The 25,889-nt window shown below is 37.5% G+C and overlaps 1 protein-coding gene across 2 annotated transcripts in view; it reads right to left on the bottom strand.

The window, feature by feature from the left end:
• The window catches only part of USP22 (ubiquitin specific peptidase 22), a 111,751-nt gene that overhangs the window by 67,176 nt on the left and 18,686 nt on the right, over positions 1–25,889 (bottom strand). For both annotated transcript variants that reach the window (XM_074919391.1, XM_074919389.1), the window contains exon 2: positions 3,361–3,493. In XM_074919391.1, coding sequence (XP_074775492.1) covers positions 3,361–3,493 — 133 coding nt within the window. The remainder of the gene's footprint in view (positions 1–3,360; positions 3,494–25,889) is intronic.

Consider the following 25,889-nt stretch of genomic DNA (forward strand, 5'->3'; position numbering starts at 1 on the left):
AACATCACTGAAACAGAACAGCAAAAGGCTAGTTTGAATAGTCCCAAGTCTTTGAAGTCCTGGAAAGGTCAGTCTTATCCACCTCTTTCTAAAGGTTTTCACACCTGTATAAAAATTTTACATTGCATTAACAGTTTCCTACTCAGAGGAAATGTCAGCCTATCATGGCAATCAACTAACAGAGACTGTGCAATGCAGAGATTAAAAAAAAAGCTCATACAGCTGGATCTTACTGCCCCTACCCATCACCCACATCTACAACTCAAGAAATATATTAAAATAAGTACAGTATCACTAATATACACTGAATAGGGCAAGTAGATGCAGCAGCACAGGTATCACTAAGGTCAGAGAGCGCATGTCTAATTTATATTGCTCAGGGAAGCAGAGATAACAAGGGATGTATTTTAAGAACACTCTGGACTATGATCCTGAAGCGTCCTGAAACACACAGCAGTGAGCTGCAAAAACATCGCTTCCAGTGCTCAGACAGCTGTTACAGCTGAAATCTATGCTATTTCTTAGAACTGTGATTAAGTGTGCAGTTCCTGCTAGTCTCCATGGAGACTGATGTTGGCTCAGCAAAAAGTCACCAAGTGTTTTAAAATAATTCCTGGTCGTTTTGAAATTTCAAAGCACTTAACTTGTTTTTGCCTATCAGATGTTATTTCCCCAACGAAAATTGCAGCAGTAAAAGCAACCAAAAGCACTAGCAAAACTACAAAAATATTTTTACAGCTCATTTCACATGCAGCTGGAAATAAAACACCAAAACATACATTTACAAAAAAAGAGAAAAGGAATCTCCAAAACTAGAAATCAAGCAGTCAGTTGTACAATCTTCACGTTACGTATATATGTGCACTGAGTACATTATATTTAGCTGCAAAAGAATCCTTTTGGGGATGATACAATACCATATTCTGTACTTTGGCTTGTATATTTAACTCATGTCCTTTTTATCTTAAAGCTATTCCTTTTGGGCAGTACCTTATCTGACATGTTCTTAATTGTCTATTACCATGGCAATAACTACAACAGTCTTTAAGCATCTTCAAAGAACCTCCCTCCTCTTTCCAGTTTTGGTTTTCCTTTAAGGAAACAAGATATTTCACTACAGCAGACATGAGCAAATTCTACCTTGTACAAAAAATAACTTGAAGAATTTAGGCTTCCCAAATATGTAGACAAACAGTAGCTCACAACATGTGCATTATTAATGCTCTTTTAAAAGGTTGTCCATAAATATGGTAAGCTTAGTGGTAAAAATACTGCAGTGTTTACACAGTACCACAGATAAATAGGCAAATATAGTCTACAGTCTCAATTTAGCACTGTATTTTTTAAGCCTTAAACCTGGCCATAAACTTATATTGGCACAAAAGGGGTTTTTATACATATACATGCTTTACCAGAAATCCTTAGAGTTTACCTAGAGTAATTTGTACTTCTGCATTGGTAAAGATTCCCAAATAATTTCACCTAACAAACTGACTTCAAAAGCTCTTTGAGAATACACCCTGTAAAAAACAATAAATAGTCATACAGCGTTGGTTTGGTTTTTTTCCATTTTCAGAGAACGGTTGAGGTTGGTAGAGGCCTCTGGAGATCACCTTGTCCAACCCTCCCGCTCAAGCGGGGCCACCTGGAGCAGGTTGCCCAGGAACATGTCCAGACAGCTTTTAAGTATCTCCAAGGACAGACATTCCACGTCGTCTCGGAGCAGCCTGTTCCAGTCCTCCATCACCCTCACAGTAAAAATCACTCTCTCAGAGAGAACCTCCTGTGTTTCATTTTATGCTCACTGCCTATTGCAAAATCACTGGACACCACTGAAAAGAGCCTAGCTCCACCTTTTTTAACCATTCTTGCAGATATTTATGCACGCTGGTGAGATCCCCCGAGCCACCTCTCCAGCAAGACGAACAGTCACAGTGTGCTCAGCCTTTCCCCACATGAGGGGTTCCAGTACCTCCATCATCTTTATGGCCCTTTGCTAGACTCTCTCCAGTAGCACCTTACCGGGTAGCCCACAACTGGACAACATGGGATTCCAATTTCAGATGTCTTCTCATACTAGTATATTTAATTCTTTTTCTCCTGAACTTATCATTTAAAGTACAGCTATCTGTGCTTCAGTTTATACTGAACATTGTTGCCCATCTTGACATCAAGAATTATGATCATGTCACTCTCAAAGGCTAGCAATTTATAAAACATTACGGCTATTCAGTACTATTTTCCAGTATTCTACTTTTCAAGGCATTTACAAACTTAAGCTATACCACTATGGAACCTATATTTTTTATTTCTTGACACATATGGAGGAAGAAATGGTAACGATTTTCTTTAAATAGTCTTTTCCATAAATAGTAAAACTTACACACCAGTTTCTTAAGCACAGGAGTACATAGCACTGTTGGCCTTCTGGAGCATCTTTGTTTTCATGGGAAATAAAGACAGTTTGTTCCATAAACACTTAGGATAAATTAAATGAGAATGGTGGCCACGCTGGTCAAGAGAAAATTTATTCCATGAAATAATGGCTTTTTCCTTGTTTCTTATATCACTCCACCAATAATGTATTTTCATTTGAAGAAAAATTAAATGTGTTGTACACCAAGCAAAATTTTATATATCCATTTTGACTCAACCAGAATTTTAATATAAAACAATCAGGATTTTGCATTATAACTCTAAAGTGTTCTAAACTATAAGCAATAGGTAATTTAAACCAGAACTGAATGCTTTGGATTTTGAATATTTATGTAGCACCAAAGTTGAATAAAAGAACTTGCTGGCATTTTACCAAACGTTTTTAAGGCAGCTGAGGGACAGGTAATCCATATCAGTTAAACTGTTTTCTTATTTCTTAGGTTATTGACCCCACTGGAAACAAGAAGCCAAGACAGAGAAAAAAAAACACAAAACTTTAAATGTTTAAATAATTCTGATTTGTTACTTGATTAGTCTTTCTGATGGGAATGATGTGTTTTCGCTTTGTAAGAACAAAAAAGTGAACGTTGACTTCCTAGTTCAAGGCACTAAACCCATCATTTTCCACTGTCTACATACATTAATTATTTTTTATAAATATTACATTAATTGATAAATACTGAGATACTAAACAGTAATAATTCAAATTGTAAGTTATGAACAAAAACTTATCTGTGATGAAGTGGAAGCTTAAGCACCAAGTTTAAAATAATGCCACTAAACTAACCCAAAACACAAATAAAACTGATCTCCCTTTCTAATGAGGTAGCTACCAAAAAAAATCATCACCTTACTGGCCTGGAATTGACAGGGACAATACAGTGAGTTAAAAGCACCGGTGAGTATATCAGGATGACAGCTTACCTAAATTGTGTCGCTTTGTCTTTGCGTGCTCGTGAATATGTTTCTTTGTAAAACAGCCAAAGAAGACACAGTAGAGGCAAGAGTGGAGTCTGTTCAGGTGGGCACCACACATATGACAAATGCACGACTTTGCCTAAAATAGAGAAACAGACACAGAATATGAATGACAGAAACAAATCTCGAAGCCCAGCTAAACAAAGTAGATCTAACTACTAGCTTTCCCTTTTACTCAGTGCCTTCTGAACACTGTAGATGAACAGGGGAAACAGTTCTGCCCCCATGTAACAAAACCATCAATTAGGCATATTATCAGAGAAAACTCTTCCATTCATTCAATACGTTTCCAAGTCTTGACAGGGAGCAGGTCTCATCTAAGAGCAGACAATAGTCAATCCATTTACAGCTCTCGGCCTGTAGTTTAATGAACACATCAAGCAGGGGTAAGCAGGCACTCCTGTTAAAATACACAATCCATCCCACCATTCCTTCACTCCACCTGGACATTTCTGTTCCCATACCAACCATGTACCAGCAAAATGACCTGCACAGCCATGTGTAAACCAGGAGAAAGATGTGTGTGACGAACCTGCTACTCCCCCCAAGATTAACCTGCATCAGCTTCTCCATCCAGCTCACCGTGAGCCACACAAACATTCATCGCTGGCGCAAAACCGCTGGGCATTACAGCTAGCACAGCACAGACTTAACATTACAGCAGCACAGATGCCAATTACCAGGGGAGCGAGGTCTTGATGCATCTGTTCTTGCTCACTTCTTCAGAATCACCCCCCCCTCACAGTCCCTACCTTGAAGCAATGGGCCCTGCTCAACAGCCCCTTCACTGAGCCAGTTCAGCTTGCTAATCTGGAAGATGAAGCTAGACTAAAACTAAGCTTTTGTTAGGTTAGTAAATTTAGAAGGTTGGGCGGAGATAGAGTAGATTCATGAACATCAGAGCTCAGGAAAAGCAGGTGACCAGCAGGAAGATAAAAGGGGTGACAAGGCAGTTTTGGGAAGTGGAACCACAGCAAGAACTCTGCTTTTTCCCAGCACTGAACTCCCTGACCCACTCAAATGATGTAATATAACTTGAACATTAAAATATTTGTGGGTATATGACATTTCATTTCTCTGCTGGGAAATTCTGCCAGATTTATTGATGAGATTTCTTTATACCAGCCCACAAAATAGCAGCACATCATCAAATCCATACCAGTCCAAGAGTTACAGAAGTCACTTTTGCCACTCTCAGACTTCAAATCAAGTTTGGACAGTGATGTGCTGTTCCCTGGAGACCCAGAATGGGGAGGAGAAAGTTACCATGATTCACTGGAAATTAATAAGCGTGTAAGCCTGACATGATGATTTGCATTCTTAAGATAACAATAGATTTTAACAAGCAGGCCTGGAGAAAAAAAAAGGCAATTAGAAAGTTAAGTAGACTTTTTGACTTTCAGTCATATTTGAAGCACTCTAAGCCAACAACACCCAAAAATTTCTTTTAGCATTAAACTTGGGTATTTCAACTAATCTTTTGAAAAATTACTCCATCTAGTAAGACTTAAGAGACGTTGAGGTGTAAGTCTTTTAAAGCTCAACAACACCAAGAACAATTTGGGTCTGATACCATCCGATTAGAAGATACAGACAGGAGAAATTGCTCCCAGGAAATTCACTTTTCACCTCAGACAACGGGAACTGCATTCAGACATATGTTTAAGAGTAACCGAACTTCTGTTACAGCTCAATGAGAGATCACTTACAGAGATACAGCTCACTTTACAGACTAATCTGAAAATACTATTCCTTTGCTTGTCAATATAGAAGCACTTTTTCTTATTCATATTAAAAAATTATAATCAGAATTTCTAAAATACTAAGCTATCATCTAATCAAGGCAGTGCATTTCATCAAAAATAACCCCCGAAGTTCTTCAGTAATATTTGCCCAGTCTGCCACAACTTAAAATTAGTGCTGAATAAATGATGCATGATCCTGTTCTCTAGTCTGGCATTTTTCTTTCAGAATACTTATGGCTGTTAAAAAAATAATCAAGAAAGAAGCTTGCAATATGCTGCACCGAGTAATTTATTTCCAAGCTTCTACAAAATAAGACTTATATCCTGAATCTCACATGTTGTGTATTCGAAGTTCTCCTAAGTTCTGTTCGATGAAAATAGATCGGTTGAATCAAACTCTACACACCTACAGAAAAAAATATTTTAAAGTAGGACCGAAAAAAAAAAAAATCACCACCACCAGCACAATTTCCATCTTTAGAAAAATACTGCGGAACTGTCAAACTGTTGCCTAACGGTTGCTCTCTGGCTGCAAAAGCTAAATAGGATCAGGGTATCTGTTAAAGATTGCTGCTATGACAACAACTCTAGCAACTAGCTATTTTACTTAGCCAGTTAAAAATAAATCTTTTAGCATTAAAAGTATTGTAAACAGACGACATAACAAGCATGCAAATATTGATTATTTTAGGTTAAAAGGCAGAAAATTCATACCTTACAAGTATTTATTTCAATGAAAGTTAAGAGAAATCTAAGGATGCAAAAAGAGTTAGTGGTAAGTTTTAAAAGAGTTCTATCATTTATTTAGAGGAAGCTATTTTATCCATATCCTCTATTTGTTCAGTATAGCGCATGATAGTTTTTCTAAAATTGTAAGAAAACAAGGTTAAAAGACAACAGAGTGAGGAAAGAAATCAATATCAAAAACCATAGTGGCTATTCTTAACTAGATTAGCTGTCTCCTTTTCATCTGTCTGTGCTTTTAAACAATTTGCTAAGATAAAACAAAGCTGCCACCCTCCCACCCCACCCCAAATAATCAAATTACTTTGTTTCATAATACTCCCACCCCTGCTCACGTCTCTTGAGGCTACAGTCTAAGATGAAACAGAATACTGCAAATGAGTAATCAAAATCAGTCGGATCCATCAAGTCACAAGCTTGCTTTAAAACACAACCCAACTTTTTAAAAAAGCAAGTTAGGTCTTGCTTATGGTCCAGATGCTTTAGGGAAGTCAACCAGTATTTCAGCTGCAGAACCAACCTGTCCCTTCTTTTCTCTGGTATGTCCTCCTAGATACAAGAGCACCCCTTCCTTATCCTAAGACATAAATGTAGAGTCAAGCCCTTCCTCCATACCCCCTCCCATTATTTTTCTGCTTCCCCCATCATTTTATTCTTCTCCTTACTTTATCTCCTTTATTCTCCTCACCCTCAAGTACTCCACTCTCTAACCTTAACCCTATTCTCTCTCCCCACACACTCACTCCCTCATGTCCCCAAGCTAGTCTTCTTTCAGTCCACACTGAACTTCTGTCTGTTTATCCCCTTTAACTTTGCTTTGATATTCTAACAAACTGCACACAGAAGCCATAAGAGGCCCTGAGCATTTTCTTTCTGGAAGATAATTGGGTTTTTTAAATGATAGAAAATTGGAAAGAATGGTCCTACACAATATAAATGACGTATGCACACACACATACACAGTAACCGACAACATTTCTGACAAAGCTGCAGGAGTGGGCAACATTACATATCCCAGTTCCCTCTTCAGTGTTTTTCCCTCTACTAATCTCCTTCATTGTTGCTAAGACAGTGATAACACACACTCACAGAGACCCTCAGTATTGGTTCTGTACCTTCTTTAAAGGAAGTTCAAACAGCCTACCTAGAAAATGAGGATGTAAAAACTAGTGCACAACACACAAAAGGGAACTGGCTGTAATCACCTGTAACACAGGTCAATTGAGTCCATCTCTAAAATGCCACCTGCTCTTGATACTGTTAATAGGTACGATGTAAAGTGAGTTAAGAAAAAAGTAGCAGGTATCAGTAGGTCAAATAAACCAGATTGCTGACACTTCAAGTCTTCCCAGAATGTCAGAATAGGTTATTATTAGTTTACCATCCTACCATCTAAACAGCAGTGGCGAAAATTAATGCATCCAGCCGGCATTACTTTGCCCTAGCAGTTCCCATTCCCAATCTCCTTTCCAGGTCCAGCTCAGGCTCCACCCAAAGCAAGAAGGTCACACTGGGCATGTACTGTCAGTTGTTCCAAAAAACGTACAAACCCGTTTCAACTTCATTTAATATTGGCTCCTCAAACCAATGAAGAGCAGTTTTGAGTGGCAACACACTATCCCTGCAAAGCAAACCATGCAGAAAAAGCAAGAGGCATAACAGACCTCAGCTACTGCAAACCATCCTCCGTATTTCTAGCTATTTCAGAAGTTGCTTTAGAAGCCCATTTTTTATTTACTTGTACATGTACATGAGAGGAAAACATCTTTTTAAAGAAGTTTTCCACTAGGGTACTTAAGGAGTCTTGCCTCTTATCCTCACACTAAATATATCAAAGCACTTTCAGAACAGAGCTGTTGTCAGTTACAAGCTTATAAGCCAAAGACCTCCTACCTTTCACAGTCTGCAAACCATATTCACCACAAAGGTTCACGGAAAAAGATGAACTAGGTAACACTAGTAAGACAGTGGGAGGCTTGGGAGGTTAAAAGATCGTAAGGAAGGTGTTGCTGCACTGTACGTGTTCACAAGTAACTCAAAGCAGCAGATTCTTAAGGTACTCTTAAAGCAAATATACTAGCTATGGATCCCTGCAAGTGTTTTGATCATGTACAAATTCTTACTGTTAGGAAAGTAAAAGCTGCTCAATACAAATCTATTTCCTCACCTCTTAAAGTAAGATTTTGTGTAAAACAGACATACAATTTAGACACATCAGAAACAAGAGAAGAAAGTTTTTAATTTTCTAATACATTATCGTCATTATTGAAAGCCTCTGGAAGGGTACGCTTCACTTTCCAGTCCAAAATCAAGTCTAATTCTTCAGAAAGAACTTTAATCTCAGTCTACACAGGTTAAGGTGTTTGTTGTGCAGCTCAATATGTCTACCTACAGAATACAGGTGTATGTGGAAATTCTCTCCATGCATAAATTTGTCACCATAATCTGTTGGTTCTCAAGAAGCAGCTCTTGTGCTCCAGAAACATTACTTTAGCTCAAGCTATTCCTTACAAGGTAGTACTTAAGTGGACTTGAAAGAAGGGGACTCCAGGCACAAGGGGATACTGAAAGTCCTACTCGTGGCTGTTAAATTCAAGCAGTACTTCTGTGATAAATTGAGAAACCTATTCCAAAATTAACCTTGGTACAGCCACCCCAGCAGTTTAGGCAGAAGCTGCTAGCCCTGAAGTCAAGAGGCAAAATTTAGCAATGGTATGAGATGCCTAGAAGCAGAGTATCCGTAATTCTCAATACTCTCCCTCCTGTTAGGATTTTATGTTTTTACGCTTAAACTTGCTTTGAGTTAAAACTAGATATTATGAAATAAACAAATATATCCTTTCAATTCCCATTCCCTTTTCCTGGTGATGCTTACACACACTGGTGGGAGAGGCACGAAGGAGAAAGGAACAAATGAGGATCTACTTGCACAGAGCCTGAGGAACCTGCAACAGCTCCGCCAATAACTCTTTCTTGAATTCTTAATCCCTTACAGAAACATGAACAAAAGTGAAGACACTGATTTAAAGTCTGCAGTGTTCATTAGTTTAACATCAGAAGGGGGGGGGCGGAACCATAAAACAGAAAAACCAGAGACTTTCGACAAACTTTTTACATATGAAGTACAAACTGGGCCATAGATCAAGACATGTAAGGGAAATTTAAACATTTCTTCACATATTCAGAGTTCCTGGTCTTAATATGCACATCTTAGGTACAGTCAAGCCTCTTTGTCAATTTTTGCCTTCCTATTCACCTTGCCATGTCTAGACTATAGCCTAGGCACAGACAGTTATTTTTGTTCTTATCCATCTGTGTTGCAAGCAATTCTTGTCCAAATGTAATGTAGACACAGCAGCACATGTTGAGTGACAAACAGCATGCTTCGCTTAGTCTGTTTTTTGAAAGACAAAAGGACAGATAATCACAAAAGGTCACATAACCGACCACTGTTTCTTTCTTCACTGAAGAGAGACCCTATGGCTATTCCAAGAGCAGCATTTCATCTGCCTTGTGGGAGGAGAAAGCCAATATTAAACCACAGCTGACAAGATTTATTACTCTCGAGTACTCTTTGCAACTCAAGAGTAACAAATTTAGGTCAAATCTGCCTTACGACATTTCTGTCGCTTAGTCTGCATTTACTTCCAGATTCACTGTACTGCTTTCCTACGGGAGGCATGCCACAGACCCATCATCCACTAGTATAGTGGCTGGCATATTTCATAAATTTAAATACTTAAAACTTCAAAGCCATGTTCTTAGCTTTCAAGAAACAAAAAGAGGGAATTGATTCTACGGTTCTCCATGGTATGGCATATAAATCACTCCTCCACATGCTGATAAGATGATTCAGAGTCACTCTGAGTCAGCGCACATTTCTGACACATCAACTTTAAAAAAAATCAATCAACTTCAGTATTGTTCACTCACTTCCTGCAACCTGCAACTTAATTATGATATTGTCCAATTAGAAATGTCTATTATTTTTTTAAAAGAGTATGTCATCATTACTGTAACTTTGTTTCCAGCCCCACTAAGGTCAGGGGTACTAGTAAACATTTTATTAGCACTAGAAAAACTGTGGACTAGTTAGAGAATTTTGTGGTTTGGTAAGGGTTCAGAAAGTCACCTTAAAAAAGCAAGTCAAGTACAAGTAACTACTTAAACTGGGTTATTCTAAATGTTTGTTTAGAAAAAGTTAAGTATTTCAACTCTGTTCAACAGCAAACATTAAATCCAAGGCCCCTACTCTGCACCGCTGTATTTGCTGGCTCCCATATTGCCATCGGGTGCAGCACAGATGTCTATGCAGCTTTCCCAGTCTGTGAACAGGACCTTTGCCTCTGACCATCTGAGCACGTTTGAAGACAACAATATCACAATTCATAATTAAAGATGAAATAGCCTAAGTTGTTAAATAACATCACAGTTCTCAGAGTGTAAATAAAAATATACCATTAGGACCATCTGAGCAGCTTGCTGTCCTTCTGTAGATTAGATTAACGCATGGCTAATTCCAATGAATCCTAATTCTGCCTACAAGTGAAAAATGAAAGTACTGAACATGCTACAAAAGATGCCAGAAAGTAACCTGAAGAAACTTTTTTGCTTCTAAACTGATAAAACTCTTCCACTACACCTTATTCAAGATGCTGCATCCCGATGATGGAACAAACTACCTGTCTTTCAATAAGGCAAAATAACAAGTACATTAAGCTGACCTGTTTGAACCTCAGAATAATTTTCTCTTAATTTAACCCTGATTTTGAAAAAGCATTAGTTGCACAGTAGCTACTGCCAGAAAAGAATAATTAAGTATTTTCTGCAATTCAAATTCTCAAGGTAATTCCCCACCCCCCACCCCCCCCCCCCCCCTTATCTTCATGGAAGACACACTGGCAACCCCAGAAGAGAAACAGGACTTGCAGTTTGAGGCCAACATCAGAATATTTTGAATGATCTGCTTAATTAGTACTTTTTGGTCTAAAAGTTTTAAAAGCTTTTTCAGTTGTATTTTTTTGTTTTGACATATTATCTCAATTTCCTCATCTGGCAACGACAAGCCTCCGCTAAGTGTTCTGTGGTGCTCTGATGCCAGGCTGACAAATTCTCTGGAGGCTGGGGAGAATGGGAGTTTATCCTAATTAATAAAGCAGCCTGAGCTGCCTTCTGCAGGAGTGACGGCTTGCCACAACAGCAGTGTGGCTAACCCACCAGGAACCAAAGCACAGTTGGCCAAATATTTTGATTGGACCAGGATCCCTGTCCAGAGAAATAATAATGGTAGAATTGAGTTTTTTAAAAAAAAGAAAAAAAAAAAAAAAGAGACCAATTAGGTTGTTTCCAGTTCCTGAACAGGTTTTCTGAAGTGTAAAATTAACCACAAAAATAACTGTGGAAGCCTGATGGTATGTCTTGTGCCTTTGGACATTGTAAACAATTGTTTTTATGCTCTGCTTGAAGGGTGGGATGATGACAAGAGAGGTATCATGCTTTCAAGAGTTAGCTGAACACCAGAAAAATGCTCTATACAAAAATGATTTGTCAGTAACAAACTAAAACCACTGATCTATAGACAAGACACAAGAGGAACACGCAGGTAAACCTTCAAGTTCATAGGGCATAAGCAATACAGAGGGGTTGTTTCGTAACATGTGAGAAAAGAGGTCATCTATAAAAACATCTTCTAGACATATCAGCTGGAAGCAACAACATTCAGACTAAGCCTGAAAGGACCACAAACATGTCTTTTCATCCTGCTGAAGGATGAAAAATCTGCATAAAGTTATCCCAGAAACTTTCACAAAGCAGGTAATATCCCAGCATCCAGTGACTTATGAATCAATAGCCTGAGCATTCCTTTTCCTCCTCCAAATTGTACCACAAAATGGGAATGGATATTACTGAGCAGTTTTAGAGCACAGTGAGTAGTTATGTTAATAGCTCATTTGCATGGAAGTACTGTTCCAGCCCTTAATTGGCAGGGGTTCATTCCCTATCACCATTAAGGAAAACATGAGTAACTTTTCACTAAGGAACCAGTGGAGAAAGGTGCAGTATAAAATAAGACAACTCACTGATCTGAACTGAAAGCAGCAAGTTTGAAATAGCTGAGTCCATTTAAAAACAAAACAAAAAAGAAACAGACAGCAAACTGGTTCCACATAAAAATCTTTAAAAATGCTTCTATACATACTAAGTGTCACATAATATAGTGGGTTTTTTATGACTCCACATGTTTTTCTGAATTCTTGTGCATTAAATTAGAGAATAGTGTTAAAGACCATTTTCCACTGTGCCCAAACATACTACAGCTGCTTTGAGACTAGTAAAGGGGGAAAAAAAAAAAAAAAAAAACAACTCACCAAAAGTTATTTCTGAAAAGACAACCTCCTTTTCCTCCCTTCCTTAACCACAAATACTGGATTAATACATACAAATATTGATGTACAGGAGACAGAAAAGCCTTCCTAGAGCCCTTCTTCCAGAAAGAACCAGACCTCTTGAGGACAGATATTTTAGTTCTCATCTATTAAACCTGATCTAGCAGTTTATAACATTATATGCCATTATACACTTGAATCATCATATCCTAAAGCAACCTTTCCCATTCTTAAGTGAGCTACTTCAAGTAAGTCCCTTTTTTCCAAGGATTCAGAACAAGAAAAATTACTTGCTGTCAATATAGTCTTTCATTCAATAAGATCAAAGCTCAGTGAGGCTCTGCACTAAACAGCAGTAAACTCATCTTACTTGTCTCCTTCCTACTGGAAGAGGCTGGTTTAAACTGTTCTGCTTCATTTCATACAATTTGCACCAACATGTATTTTTCTACACTAAGACAGGTCACTTCATGCTGATGAGCAGCACTCACATTATTTGTTCCACTGGCTCAACTGCAGGTGGAACCATCTCCAAAGCAGGGTCAGACACACACATTTAGAGCCTTTGCAGCCGTTTGTGTAGTAATCACACCTTCCTGCTCTAAAACAGTTAGACTATGCAGCTGAACAGTTATTTCTATTGACAATCTGTGCTATCTTAAGCTTGGAGCGTACATACCCTGAAGGGACTTACAGTCAAAGCTCCAACACAATAAAATTAAGGGGGTATGGACAATGCTCAGAAGAGAGACAACACATTTTTCTGAATCAACTCTGCAATGAAGCGACGTTCTTAAATGAGAACAATGTTGTAGCCAAAGTCTATCCAATCTCCAAAACCACAGCTTTGGTTCAATGGCTCTTCTCAAAAGAGTAGTGCAAGTCAATCTAAAACTAGAGAACTCTGATGAAATTAAGAATTATATTTGGGGGTGAAACAGATCTGACTAGTTACCATTTAACCTCTAAGTACAGATTTTTTCCTGCTATCCTTACTCTGCATGATGTATCATGTCAAGAGCTGGACATTAAATTAGATATTTTTTTTTTTAAACCAACCTTCCCTAATTCTTGTTTCACACAGAATTCCACAGCAGGTAAAAGGCTAAATTGAAACTTGTGAGGAAAAAAAAATGTTGCATAATTTAAAAGACAGACAGCACAAGCTAGAGAAGAAAATAGGAAGATGCTCTAAAGATGTAATTTTGATTTCCCCATATACAGTCACAGCAGTAAAAAGCTGTATTTCAACAAGAATAAAGCAATTCTCTGGAATTCAAATGACTACACTGAAATTGCTTATTTGCTTCTCCTTTGGTAGGTGCTCATCTCCACCACTAACATTTACAAATTTAAATGATTTCTCAAGTACTCTATAAAAGATACATTTGAGACCCTATTGTGTTTTTAAACTATTTAAATAATGGAACTTGTTCAAATTAAATCGCATGTCCTTCTATATTAAGATTCTTTTAAAAGTAGAAAGCATGTTTGCCTTATTGAAAACATGTAGACATGCATTTGAACCTTGAGCAGCTTCTTTCTCCAAATATACATGATGCATGGATATGTTCTGTGTGTTGATTTTTATCTGTTTCCTGCAATGCACCACTGCAGTAGCGAATTTCACATAAGAACAAGTGGCTTGCCAAGACCGCAGTAGTGTATTCTAAGATCTAGTACAAAATCTATTACTCTACCTCACCATTCCCCCACGTCAGCAAATCGTGGAAATGTTTTTAAACATCCTATTAGGTAATGTATTGATCTAATCTGTGAACACGTGACTTGAGAAGCAATTCAAGGAGCAAGCTAAGCTGACAAACCTGCCTGATGCTGTACAGTCTTACTAGACCCTGCCCATGCTGCAGAGATTGTATTTTGCTCTGCATAAAACTAAGAAATTGGATTCTTCACATGAAAACAGGTATGCTCTTGGGAAGTTTGCCATACTGCTTTGATGGAAATACTCTAGATAGCATCCTTTCAGAAAGAAAAGAGAAACCTCAGGATACGTAGGATCAAAGCCTTAACAAGTCCTACAGCCTCATTTAGAGAAGCACAGATATTTCAGATATCTTTTCTTTAACTACTCTAAGATGTCCATAAAAATGTGAACTTAATTAGTCCACATCAAAGTCAAAGCAATTCTGCTAGTAGGAAAGATGGATGGGAGGATGCTACAGCAGAGATTCTCCTGGTATAACTTATTTATGGGACAAATACTCCTAACAAAAAAGGAGACTAGTAGAAAATGAGCAGCAATAGTGACAGAGTGCATCTATTAGTGACTATTTGTTTTATGTAAAAAAATTTTTAAAACCACAATGCCACACTAAATAGGGTAGAGATCCATTGTTGAGCCTAACCAAAAAGCATTAGTCTGGTAGGAAACACTTCTGCTTTTAAAAGCTTCCTATGAGTTATGTATGCACCATTCTGTCAAGACTTTAAGAGTTATTATACATGACATTTTTATATTTATTGTAGCAAAGGAAGCCAACTGGTAGTACATAAGTTAACCCCACTGCTTACAACTTTTATGAGAATTGTGGGTTTCAATGATTATACATATAACAAACAAGGCGTACAAGCCAAACTCTCTTTGTGCCGTAAGAATAAAACTTCCTCTTTGTCTAACAGGAGCTGAAGACAAGTTTTAGTCGCCTCACAGTGCCTACAAGAAAAACCATTATAAAACAATAAAATAAATTTCCCTTTTGGTTTTACAAGAGCCATTCAGAACATTTGCTGATTCTCCTTCCAAAGACCCATTTGCCCCAAGCACCACAAACCACTCCCAAGCAGCACATTCCCCCTTAAAAACATGCCAGAAAAACGTGCTGACACAGAGAAGACCATTAACCCATACACACTAAATAGTCTTCATCACAGAACAAGTGCATCCTCTAAAATTAAACAGCAAGTCTTTTTGAGAAAATAAGACAGAACATTCACAGGGTCTCAAACAACAGTGCTTTCACGAGCATGAAGCATAAAATGGAACTATAATGGACAAACCAGAAATTTTGCTTGTCTAGTTACGCTTATGATATTAAGACGTCAGCATCTGAGGACACATTTATGTTCATCTAGCTGGATGTGTAGAGGAATACTCTAAGCCAACTAGCATATTACTGCCTGGGAACATCCAGAGAATGAAAGCAAATTCTCAATATGCTTACACAGAACATGCTTTGATATCTAGCAAGCTGGAGCTTACAATTTCCTCCTACCTCAGTACAAAACAAATTAATAATTCATTTTACTACAGCAAAATAAGAAGTCTTTCATTCACTAAAAAAAAAAAAAACTTTCATGCAAACTTGCAAACCTCAAGTTCTGGAGATAAGAGAGAAGGCAGAACTGCAGTTCACCCTTTTGAAGATTTAAGATTTAGACAGATGGATATTCTGAACTCTACAGACATGCAAGTTAGCTTAGAAAAACTGTTATTAAAGGAATATGAACACAAAATACCTTTTGGAAGAGAAAAGGAGTTTGGATTTCTCACACTAAAATTGGCAAGATGAATGAAAGCATCTTCAGAAAAAAAACCCTGGGAAATAAGCATTCTAGTGACAAAAATGTATTCCTTTATCCATTTAAGGACTTTGCAAATTGCTGCAGTCCCACAGAACAATCATTAATGACAATGTGTGTAGAAAGGTGGGTGATAGTTTCTTAGTGAAGAGATGTCTTTTTACATAGGATGTCCGGCCAATTATTACATTTTAACACTTTGTGATGCATTTAGAACATTAACTTCTTCTGCAAAATAAGCTCACGTTACCTGTCTCTCAAAAGAACGAACTGGGAAGAGAGTGCAGTGAAATTATTACTGCCTCTCAAGATCAGGGCACATGAAACTCTAGCTCCTGGTTTTCAGAAAGGCTTGGGGAGGGGGTGGTTTCTAAGTAGAGAAATTTGGAATCCCCTAAATGGAATCAAAAAGCAACAAAAACCCCCTTCAATCTGTCCCCCCACCCCCACCCCACCAAAACAAAGACCACCTCCAAAACCCAACACAAAAATACATCGCATCTTCAATTTGGCACTTCACTAGTAAGATTCAGTTCTTAGAGCATCTTGTCCATACGTTAAGAAAAAAAAAAATGCTGCTGTAACAAATACTTGCTTTTTTTGTAGAAACACCAAACTACAGACAGCTGAAACTTTGATCCTTTCCCTCACCTCCAACATACTACCAAGCACTTTGTCAGTTATCTCAAAGCCAACCTTCCATTGAGACAGAAAAGAGCATTTTAAGTTTGTTACATTTAAAGCATCTCTCTGACCTTACCTAGTTGTGTTTAAACTGAACATCTAGTATAATATACAATCTTTGTATGTTGTGATTGAAATTATCTATTCCTCCCATACTATAGAAATTCAAGTATACCCTGGCAGCAAGTTCAAAAAAAGCAAGGACACCACTTCTTGATGGTTTCAGAGTGCTACTCAGACACTGGGATAGCAATCCTTGGACAGGTTTAATACTGTGAAGGTCACAGTGGCTATGAAGCACTTTCTGAATTTCCATCACTGGTGTCAGGACTGTTAAAGACACTACTTTATTACTTTAACAAAGTTCCAGTTATAATGCTGAAACATTCCCCTGAGAAGTGTAGGATGACAACCTCACGGAAGTTCTCATTTCTTTCTTTCTTTTAGTTTGTTGACTACAGCTAAAGAGATCTCCTTCTCATACTCTTTTTTTCCAGCAATATCCAACCACTCGACAATTTTTTTAATGTATCAAACAATAGCATTAAGTAAAAATCCATATATTCCCTTCTCACAGATGCCTGTAAACCATTAACAGATTACATTTCATGTATTAGTGTCACTGCTTTGTTCAGATCTAAACAGACAGATTTCTGAATTAAGATTTTTAAACTGAGTGTAGAGAAATTTACCCTGGTATTTTTAATAGTCTATTCCGTACATTACTAAAGAGAGTGTTATTGGAAAAATAATAAATAATTATTCAGCCACATGCAAAAGTTTGACTTTCTTTAATAATGTAATTACAAATGCATTTGTTTGTATCTTTTTGAGGTGTCATCATCACTAGTTTAGACTTCAGGAAATTTACTTTGACTCTGATCAGTCACAGTTTAATAAACATGAAGCAAACCTGTAAGTGAATGAAGTTGACATCCAGGCCCTAAATCTGTCCACTGACATTTGTGTTAAGAAAAAAAAAAAAGGTCTTGAGCCTCAATTGCAAAACGCAATTCTCTGAAGAGCAACATGGAGAACCATCAAATAGATTCAAATCCTCATCTTGACCCAGCTCAGACTGCTTGCCTACAATGAAGAGGAAAACAGGAGGGCATTTATGTGCAGGTCAGATGCCACTCGCCCTAGCAGCAAAGGGAGAAACTTCTACTTACAGGAGCTTTAAACTACATGAATTAACTAGAAGAAAAGTCTGTCCTTACTACTATGAGAATAAATATCCAAACAAGGTTAAAGATCGGTATTGTCATCATTATTGTTTATTATTATTGGTGGTGGTAGTGTTTTTTTTAATTTAACTTCCAAGCAGCTGCTGCACCTTAATAAAAAAACTCCTCTGGCACCTAGAGATTTTTATACATGACTGCTATGCTATTAAAAGTTCTCATATTCAGCAATAAAGCCAGAGAAGAGGCAAGCCTACACCATCCATACTTATGACTCCAGCAAGAGTGGCAACTGCAGCTGGTAGGGCCAGGCATGAACAGTCCAGAGGAGAGGAAAGGAAGGTGAACAGCTCAAACTGACAGTGAAAGGGGCTGAGGTGAGGGGCACTCTGCCAGAACCCAGCTGCTGTCACCCACAAGGCCAGAGAGCAGAAGCAGAGACACAGCACTACCTAAAGAGTGCTGAAGATGACGCAGCACTGGATTCATGGCTAAGGCTCTGCATCTCTTGAGGCTGAAGCCCCCATTACAACAATGCATCTATTACAGGTATCAGCCACAGTAAGTCTGCTCTTTGTCTACAGTTAAGGATGTTTGATCCAACAGCCCCAAAACCTGTGAGCAATCACATAAGATATAAAGAAGGATTCCTTTTCCCACTGGCAAATGTCTTCCTAACAAGAAAACATGTCACATCACTCACAACTACAAAAACTGACAAAGGGGCATAAGAACGAAAACATCTGTAGTTTCCACAAATACATGAAGAACAATCTTGCACCAACAATTCCAGTGTCACTGTTGTAGACTCGTAAATAGCAATTCATTATTATTTTGAAATAGAATTTCTATTCCATATTTCATCTTCTAATATTTATTCTGTTCATTCATAATTTGGACCAAACCAGAAATACAGGAAGCTGAATTTCAGACAATTTGAGTACCTGGAACTTTTATCAATTTCAGAGGTAGCTGCAAGACTGCAGCATCCCTGAAAATTAACCCATCAGTAGACTCCAGCTAGGTGCTACACGTTGATGGCATACAAAATCTCTTACAGCAAAAGATACAAAGATTTGACAACATTTTGCACTGACCAGCCAGACCCTGCTCTCTCCACTGTCCTTCTCTATTTCAGAGAGGAAGTGCTAAACCCTTAACTCTTATAAACATTCCCTTCAATACAAGCTGATCACTTTAGTTTAGCACCATTTACATGCCACCAGTATTATTTCCACGTCTTCCTTTTTAGTAGGCTGCTTGATTACATAATGCTGCACATTGAAAACAAAAATTAGTAGATTATAGTGTTTGGTTTCATTTATGGACATTGTGCTTGGTTTGTCACTTAATGCAAAAAGTGTTAGTTTAATTTAAAGCATGGATATAAAAATTAGTTAAGACAAACAAATACAGACTGCAGCAGCCAGCTGGGCTCAATGGCTACAAAAGCTTATTAGGCAAAGCACATGCTTTTAGCTAGAACACACCTCTGCATTCCAAAAAGAAATCCCAGCAGGACAGCAAGCTTTCGCAACACAGGATAAGAAAAGCAAGAAGAAAAATTCCCAAGCTGTTAATTACAGTGAAGGCCTGTTTCATAATATCAACAACAGATCTTTTTCCCTATTTTTCCTGATCTTTCAAGGACAAAACAAAACAAGGCACCTCCATTTTTGCCATCTTGCTAGCCGTGTTTTAAAGAGAAGCCTTTCTCTCTAGAAAAGCTTCACCTACCCTCTACTGTTCCAAAGGAAGGTGTTGGAAGGGCTGCAGAAGAAAAGGGTGAAAATATAATTAAGTGCAAACAACATTACTTCCAGGACCTAAAACATCTCATCCTTCCTTGGTATCAAGCATGAAAGCATGTCCAGAGCCATAAGCATTATACAATCCGTCTCTGTAAAAACACCAGTTTCTATCTGAATTAATTAGGTTTCATAAAATTCTAATAACCCTATTAAAATACGAAAGATGAAAAGACGACGACATTTTGACCAAAGTGTTATCCAATCCTGCCAAGACAAAAACCAATCCACCCTCATGCTACCAAATACAGCAAACAATAAGCCACCTTTTAAGTACCTTCAGAAGAGAGTGAAAAGTTTAAAAAACAAACAACCCCCAACTAACAACAAAACATGAGGACACACCCCAAACAAACAAAAAACCATAACAACAACACAACACTTTATGGGGTAAAGCCTTATCTTACAAAGCGTTTGGGATGTTGTGAGAACCGTATCTGACAGCCAGCTCCAAAAAATTGTTAGCAACCTTTTGAAAGGGACACAGTTTTTACTTCTTAAGTAATTGAAAAGCTGAGGCTAACAACTTTTTTAAAAGTCCTAAAACTATTCCAGTTCTTGGAACTATTCAGAGTTCTGCAGAACAGGAACTGTCAAGACAACGCTTTCAACACAACACCATTGTTTCATTCCACGATGCATCTTTTTGACAATACTTCAGAACACATAATATGCACGTTGCTTCACATTCTCACAACAGAACATTCCTTAAATTAAAATACTGGAACTCAAGTTATGAGACAGCAAAGAAAAATGTTTAAAGGTGCTGAAGAACATCTTAAAGCTATACCCCCCCCCCCAAAAAAAAAAAAGCTTATAAAGCTCAGCAAAAGACAAAGACCTGATTTTAAAAAGAAACGCAAATGGATTTACCTTCAGCATTTTAAACTACTGCCATTATACATGTCAGATTAGTGGAAGTATTCAAAACACAATACTCTCGCCTTTAAGATGCTCTATTAGCCGTTATGTCTGTGCCCTGTAAGCAAGAAAAAGTAACATGCTACATAATACATAACATTTTCCACTTCTTTTTTGGTGATGACATTAAGATTTCTATTAAAGGTTCAATTTTGTCCACTGCCAGAGCCAGAACAGTACTTTGATGTAGAAGACAATTTGCCTGTCAAAGTTAAACTACTCCAGTTATTCTTTGATTAATCACTCAGAAATTAAGAATGCAGAGAAAAGGTACTCTAAGAGAGGGGAAATTTTTCAGAAAGTTTGCAGGCAAGTTCAAGTGTTTTTCATCAGTACTGTGAATCCGTGCCCAGGCATTTATTCCACAAATTATTTCATTACTGAGAAAGAAAAGTGCCAAAAGACTTAATCAGAGCAGAATTTCCTGACATCCCGTTTCTGATAATCAAGTGATGGCAGTGGTAACTGATGAAGGAAATGGGGGAACAGTACTACCTACATGTGTTTAGCCCAAGATCTGCATTAGGACTCCCCAGTTCACCAATCCCAGGTAAAACTTATCTCCTAAGAAAAATGAAGGAAAGATTTATCAAATATATTCATACTCCACATAACCCTTTGGAGAAGTGTTTTTGCACAGCAAACTCATCACTATAGTTTTACTAGAGAAAAGTCAAATGATGACACCGAAGAGAGACCAGAGGGAAAAAAAAAATAAAATCACATAATGGACGGGTCAGGAACACTACACAGAAATGGGAAAACCTAAGCTCTAGTGAATGTGACAACTCCTTAGGTATCACTACTGCAGGCAGCTCCTTCAGCACCTGGTACAAGAAACACCAAGCACATACAAATGCTGTTCTATGCTGCGTCCAAATACCAGAAAATTTAAATATACAAGCATTTCATGCAGCTAAAAGTTCATTTCACCATTCATGTAAAGATTCATCTTCAGTTTTATGTAAGACAGAGTTTATCCTCCAAACTTTAAACTATTTCAAGAAAATAAAGACAGTAACCCACCAAATAACATCCATTATAACAAGTAAGCAGGAATACCTATTTGTACCTATCCCTTCAAATTCTGTAAGTCAGCTCATTTTTTGTTTCAAGAAAAAAAAATAAATCATTTTCCTCTCTATATCTTGCAAAACAGGAGTATTGCAAACAAGAGCTAAACTGTTGCAGCCCACCTCAGGCACATCTCCCTTTTCCTTCACTGTCTCTTGGGAAACTTTGCATTTTAAAAAGAACTATCCCATATATATGAACCTTCCTTGTCAACTGAAAACACAACTTATGTACATATACACACACACACACACACGTTAAAAAGTGTAACCATTCTACTTAGAAGAAAGAAAAGGGAAATTAAATCTCAATTTCCTGTAAAGATGGTTTCAGGATGTACTTTACATACATTGAGTACATACTGAGATCCAGGAAGCCACTGCAAATTTTCAGTTCAAAAATACTATCTGAACACAAGTACAGTTTGTATGATGGGAAAAGATAGGGCTTTTTGTAGAGGCCTTGCTCTGTTTATGTCTACTTATGCCAGAGACATTCAGTAGTTAGCATCACACTTGAACAGAAGCATATTGGTTTCTGTAAGAGCAGAGACCTTTAAAAAGAGAGAAAAGCACAAGGAGGAACTACAAGACATTCATCAGTCAGTCTTCTGAAGCACATGCACCTGACAAATCAGTAGCATGTGGTATTTTAGTAATAATAGTGCCTGCAGAAGATACTTGAAAGAGGGGAAGACGATAGTCTGCTTATACATTACAGGTGATTGCCAGCAACTACTCATGCACATGCCGTTGATTCATTCAGACAAGACAGTGAGAACTACAGTTACTGTCACATTTGTCAAGCATAAAAAGATGTAAGAAGAAAAGATTCTACCTGGCATTAGCAAGTACTGAGCCTGAAGCATGTCCATTAACACTAATAATTAAGATAAGTAGTAATTCATTTACCAAGAGAACACCTGTAAAGCTGCAGAATGTTTTCAGAAAAAACCTACTCAATAATTTACAGTTTATCTTATCAGAAAAGTTTAAGGGTACTTGGGCACACATGCATTTTTATGTAAAGCAGAACATGGAAGAGACCACTTCAGTTGTATAAATGTAATACTGCAATTTAAATAATCTATTTGAAAAGAAAAATCATAGATCTGAGGATTCCCAGCTAAAAAAGACACAACTCAAAATTGTAACATATGTTGGTGGAACAAATTGCTTTTTAAGTCCTATGGCAAACAGGATTGAGCTATTTGCAGACAGCAATTATGACAAAATCAAATAATCTTTTTTGATCATCCAAACAGACTGGATGTCTCTGGCATCTACAAAACCAGACTGGGCTGTAGTCAGTGACCTTGTAAATCTGTTTAATGGAATCTCACTTTAACACGGCCGCCACAATTCAAACAAGCTACAAGAAAAGGAAGTCTCCTCTTTACCAGCTGAACTCCCATAGTCTGTCTAATGTTGAAGCAGAGCCTACTGTTCCTCAGGACACTCGCTCGAGGACAGCAGAGCTTACTCAGAGCTGTGAGGGAAATACCTGCTTAGTGTGAAAACAGGACATGAACGCAATACCCAAGCAGTCTTCCAAATACAGCTTCAGATTTGACACAATGCTTCAAAACGGACGGGATAAGAAGGCTCCAGCATTCACATACTTGAACAAAGATAACTCATGCCTATGGTAGAAAATACTGGAATCTTGATGATAATCCTAAAATGTGATGCTTGTACACATGTGAGATAGTTACACCAATATTAGCGTAACTATTCTGTGTACCAATGTAAAGCTGCCTGCAGTATGAGATTAAAAGATTTAATTGAAAACTAAAGACAAAGACAAATTCTAAAACCAAAACAAAACAAAAAACCCACCAAACCCAAAAAGCATTACCGGAAAAAAAAGGCAGTAGCTGTAAAGTCTCACAATCCACTGTGCAAACAAGCTGTTCTGTTATTTAGTTCAGAATGTAAGATGGTCATCTGAAACAGAAGGGCTTTTACAGTTCATACAAAAATTATTCCTGGACTAGCTCAACATTTCTGATGTTCAAAGAGCTACAGCTTAGGGAGAAGTTCAAACTCACAGGTCAATATGTAAACAAAAGAGGTAAATGAAAACCTGTTTCTTTGCAAGGGAGATGGTGGGGGGTGCTAGGTAAAGAGAAGCAGGAAGAAAAAGCAGTCCTACGCAAGATGAATCCCAGCCACACAAGACTGCTGGACAAACAGATAATGGGTTGAAATAACCAGAAGTCCATTTAGAGATAAGAAATCATTCCGCAGTTCTTCAGAAAAGGGATTACCACTCAGGATTTGCAAGCATTACAAGATGGTCAGCTGCAACACCTTAAACTACAGATTTGTTATGTCTGATAATCATTCAAAATACAGTCTATCCTCACAGTATAAAATAGGGGTTTGGAGAATCTACAACAAATCCTCCGTTATTTTAGTCACAAATTAACTAAAGAAGTGGGTCCTTTCATATCTGACATCTTAGTCAGACCACCTCTAACAATCAACATAATGAAGATTTTGCAAACTTAAAGTTGACCAAAATATTACAAGAGCAGGCCTGAAAAGATTGATCACCTCCTTTGTTTTTTCTCCTAACATGTTTTTGAAAGAGACAAAACAGCAGCACTGTATAGTAGTGACAGTCTTTCAAAAGTGGCCACTATTTCCATCATTCTTCAACAAGCCTCTGAGAATGGCATATGCATTTACAAGAACACTACCGTCTCCATTCACCTGTTCTTTGTCGTAGTTTCATCTTTCCATCTTTACAGCAAAAGATGATACTTTTCTCTCCTTGGGCTACATTCTGCTTCTACTGAAGAAAAAAAGAAGTCAGAAACAGCAGCTATTTCAAGGGATAGCAGTTCTTTATTCCAAAGGTTTTATGCAGCTCTTTTGCTGCCAAGTATTCGCTTAGAAAACTGGGGGGTGGGGTGGGGGATCAAAGTAACCATTAATATTGTACCTAATTAAAAAAACATACTAAATTTTCTTTTTAATCAAACAAGAGGAGACAGGAATGCTGATAGTCATACTTATCCAAAGAAATTAGCGAAGAAGAAAAAAAAAGTTACACACATGGTCTAGCTGTGCTGCTCTGACAAAATACAGCAGACCTTGAATCCTCTTTAATTGATCGTTAAATTAGTGAACCCGATCCTTAAAAAGGCAGAGAAGAAACAGGTTCTGTACTATACTGGATACCACAGACCCTGAAGTATCTCATATTGCCATTCTCTATTTTCCCTTCCCAAGGTTAAGCAAATTATCACTGACTATATATTAAAAAACCACACATATATAGTGCACACAAAAACACACACAAGAAAATGAATTAAAATAAAATATCCACAGTAATGATATTCTGTGCAATTAAATGAAATATTAAAAACTCAAAATTCAAATTGAGACTTTAACATCTGGAAACACATTTATACTGGCCAAAACCAGCCCTGAGCTCCACCCAACAGCAACATCACAAAAAAATAAGTAAGTGTTCTTACAGGCTTCTAAGTAACAACACACATTTTCTTATCACACAGTTCTGGTCTCTCATGATATAATATTCAATAGAAGTCTTCCACGACACACTGGGTTTGAAATGAAAAATAAATTTTAAAACTGTTTACAGTAATTATTTGCATTTTTAGTAAAACAATATAGATGAGGTCACTATATAATTAACACTAATACAACGGAACAGTGACTGTTCAGTAGACCAGTACTTAAGAACTGAAAGTAGACTGACTGAAACAACTCAAGTGACGTTTTTCTTCTTTTATGGTTGAGATAATTATAATATAGAGAAGAGAAAAACTCTACCAAAAGTAACCATTAAACCAGCCTTTACATACACTTTCAGACTTTTTTTTTTTAGTTACCTACAGATACACATACCTCTATATATAAAGCACCAATTCAGTGTGGGACACTGCCTGACAGACGAGACAGAACGGTGCAAAAAGTTTAATGAAGCACAGGCTTAAGAACCAACCACACACTTCTAACACAGACTGCTAGCAAAACTGATAAAATTAATGCTTTGTTTGTTGATCATACATGAATTACAATTACAGTTTTATTGCTCTGTATTTTGTTCAAATATACCCCAGTGTACCTTGGCACAAATCTATGCTTCAAAAAATCAACGGAGTAATTAGAAAAGCTGTAGAAAATTAGTGCATTGAGTAGTATCTCCCTAATTTCTTCTAAGAAATGATTAACAGACATTTGATACCATAAGCAGTGCTTTTGAGGGACTTAAGAGTATACTCATTTGGTTTTGCAATTTAAAAAAAAGTTATTTCCAACTGGCTTCCCATCAGCCAATATAATCTTACTACAAGAAGTAGAATCAAGAAATTTTACGTGCTACCACAACACGAAAGTGACAGGTTCTTGG

This window comes from Athene noctua, chromosome 15, assembly GCF_965140245.1.
Source record: "Athene noctua chromosome 15, bAthNoc1.hap1.1, whole genome shotgun sequence".
Classification (NCBI taxonomy): Eukaryota; Metazoa; Chordata; class Aves; order Strigiformes; family Strigidae; genus Athene; species Athene noctua.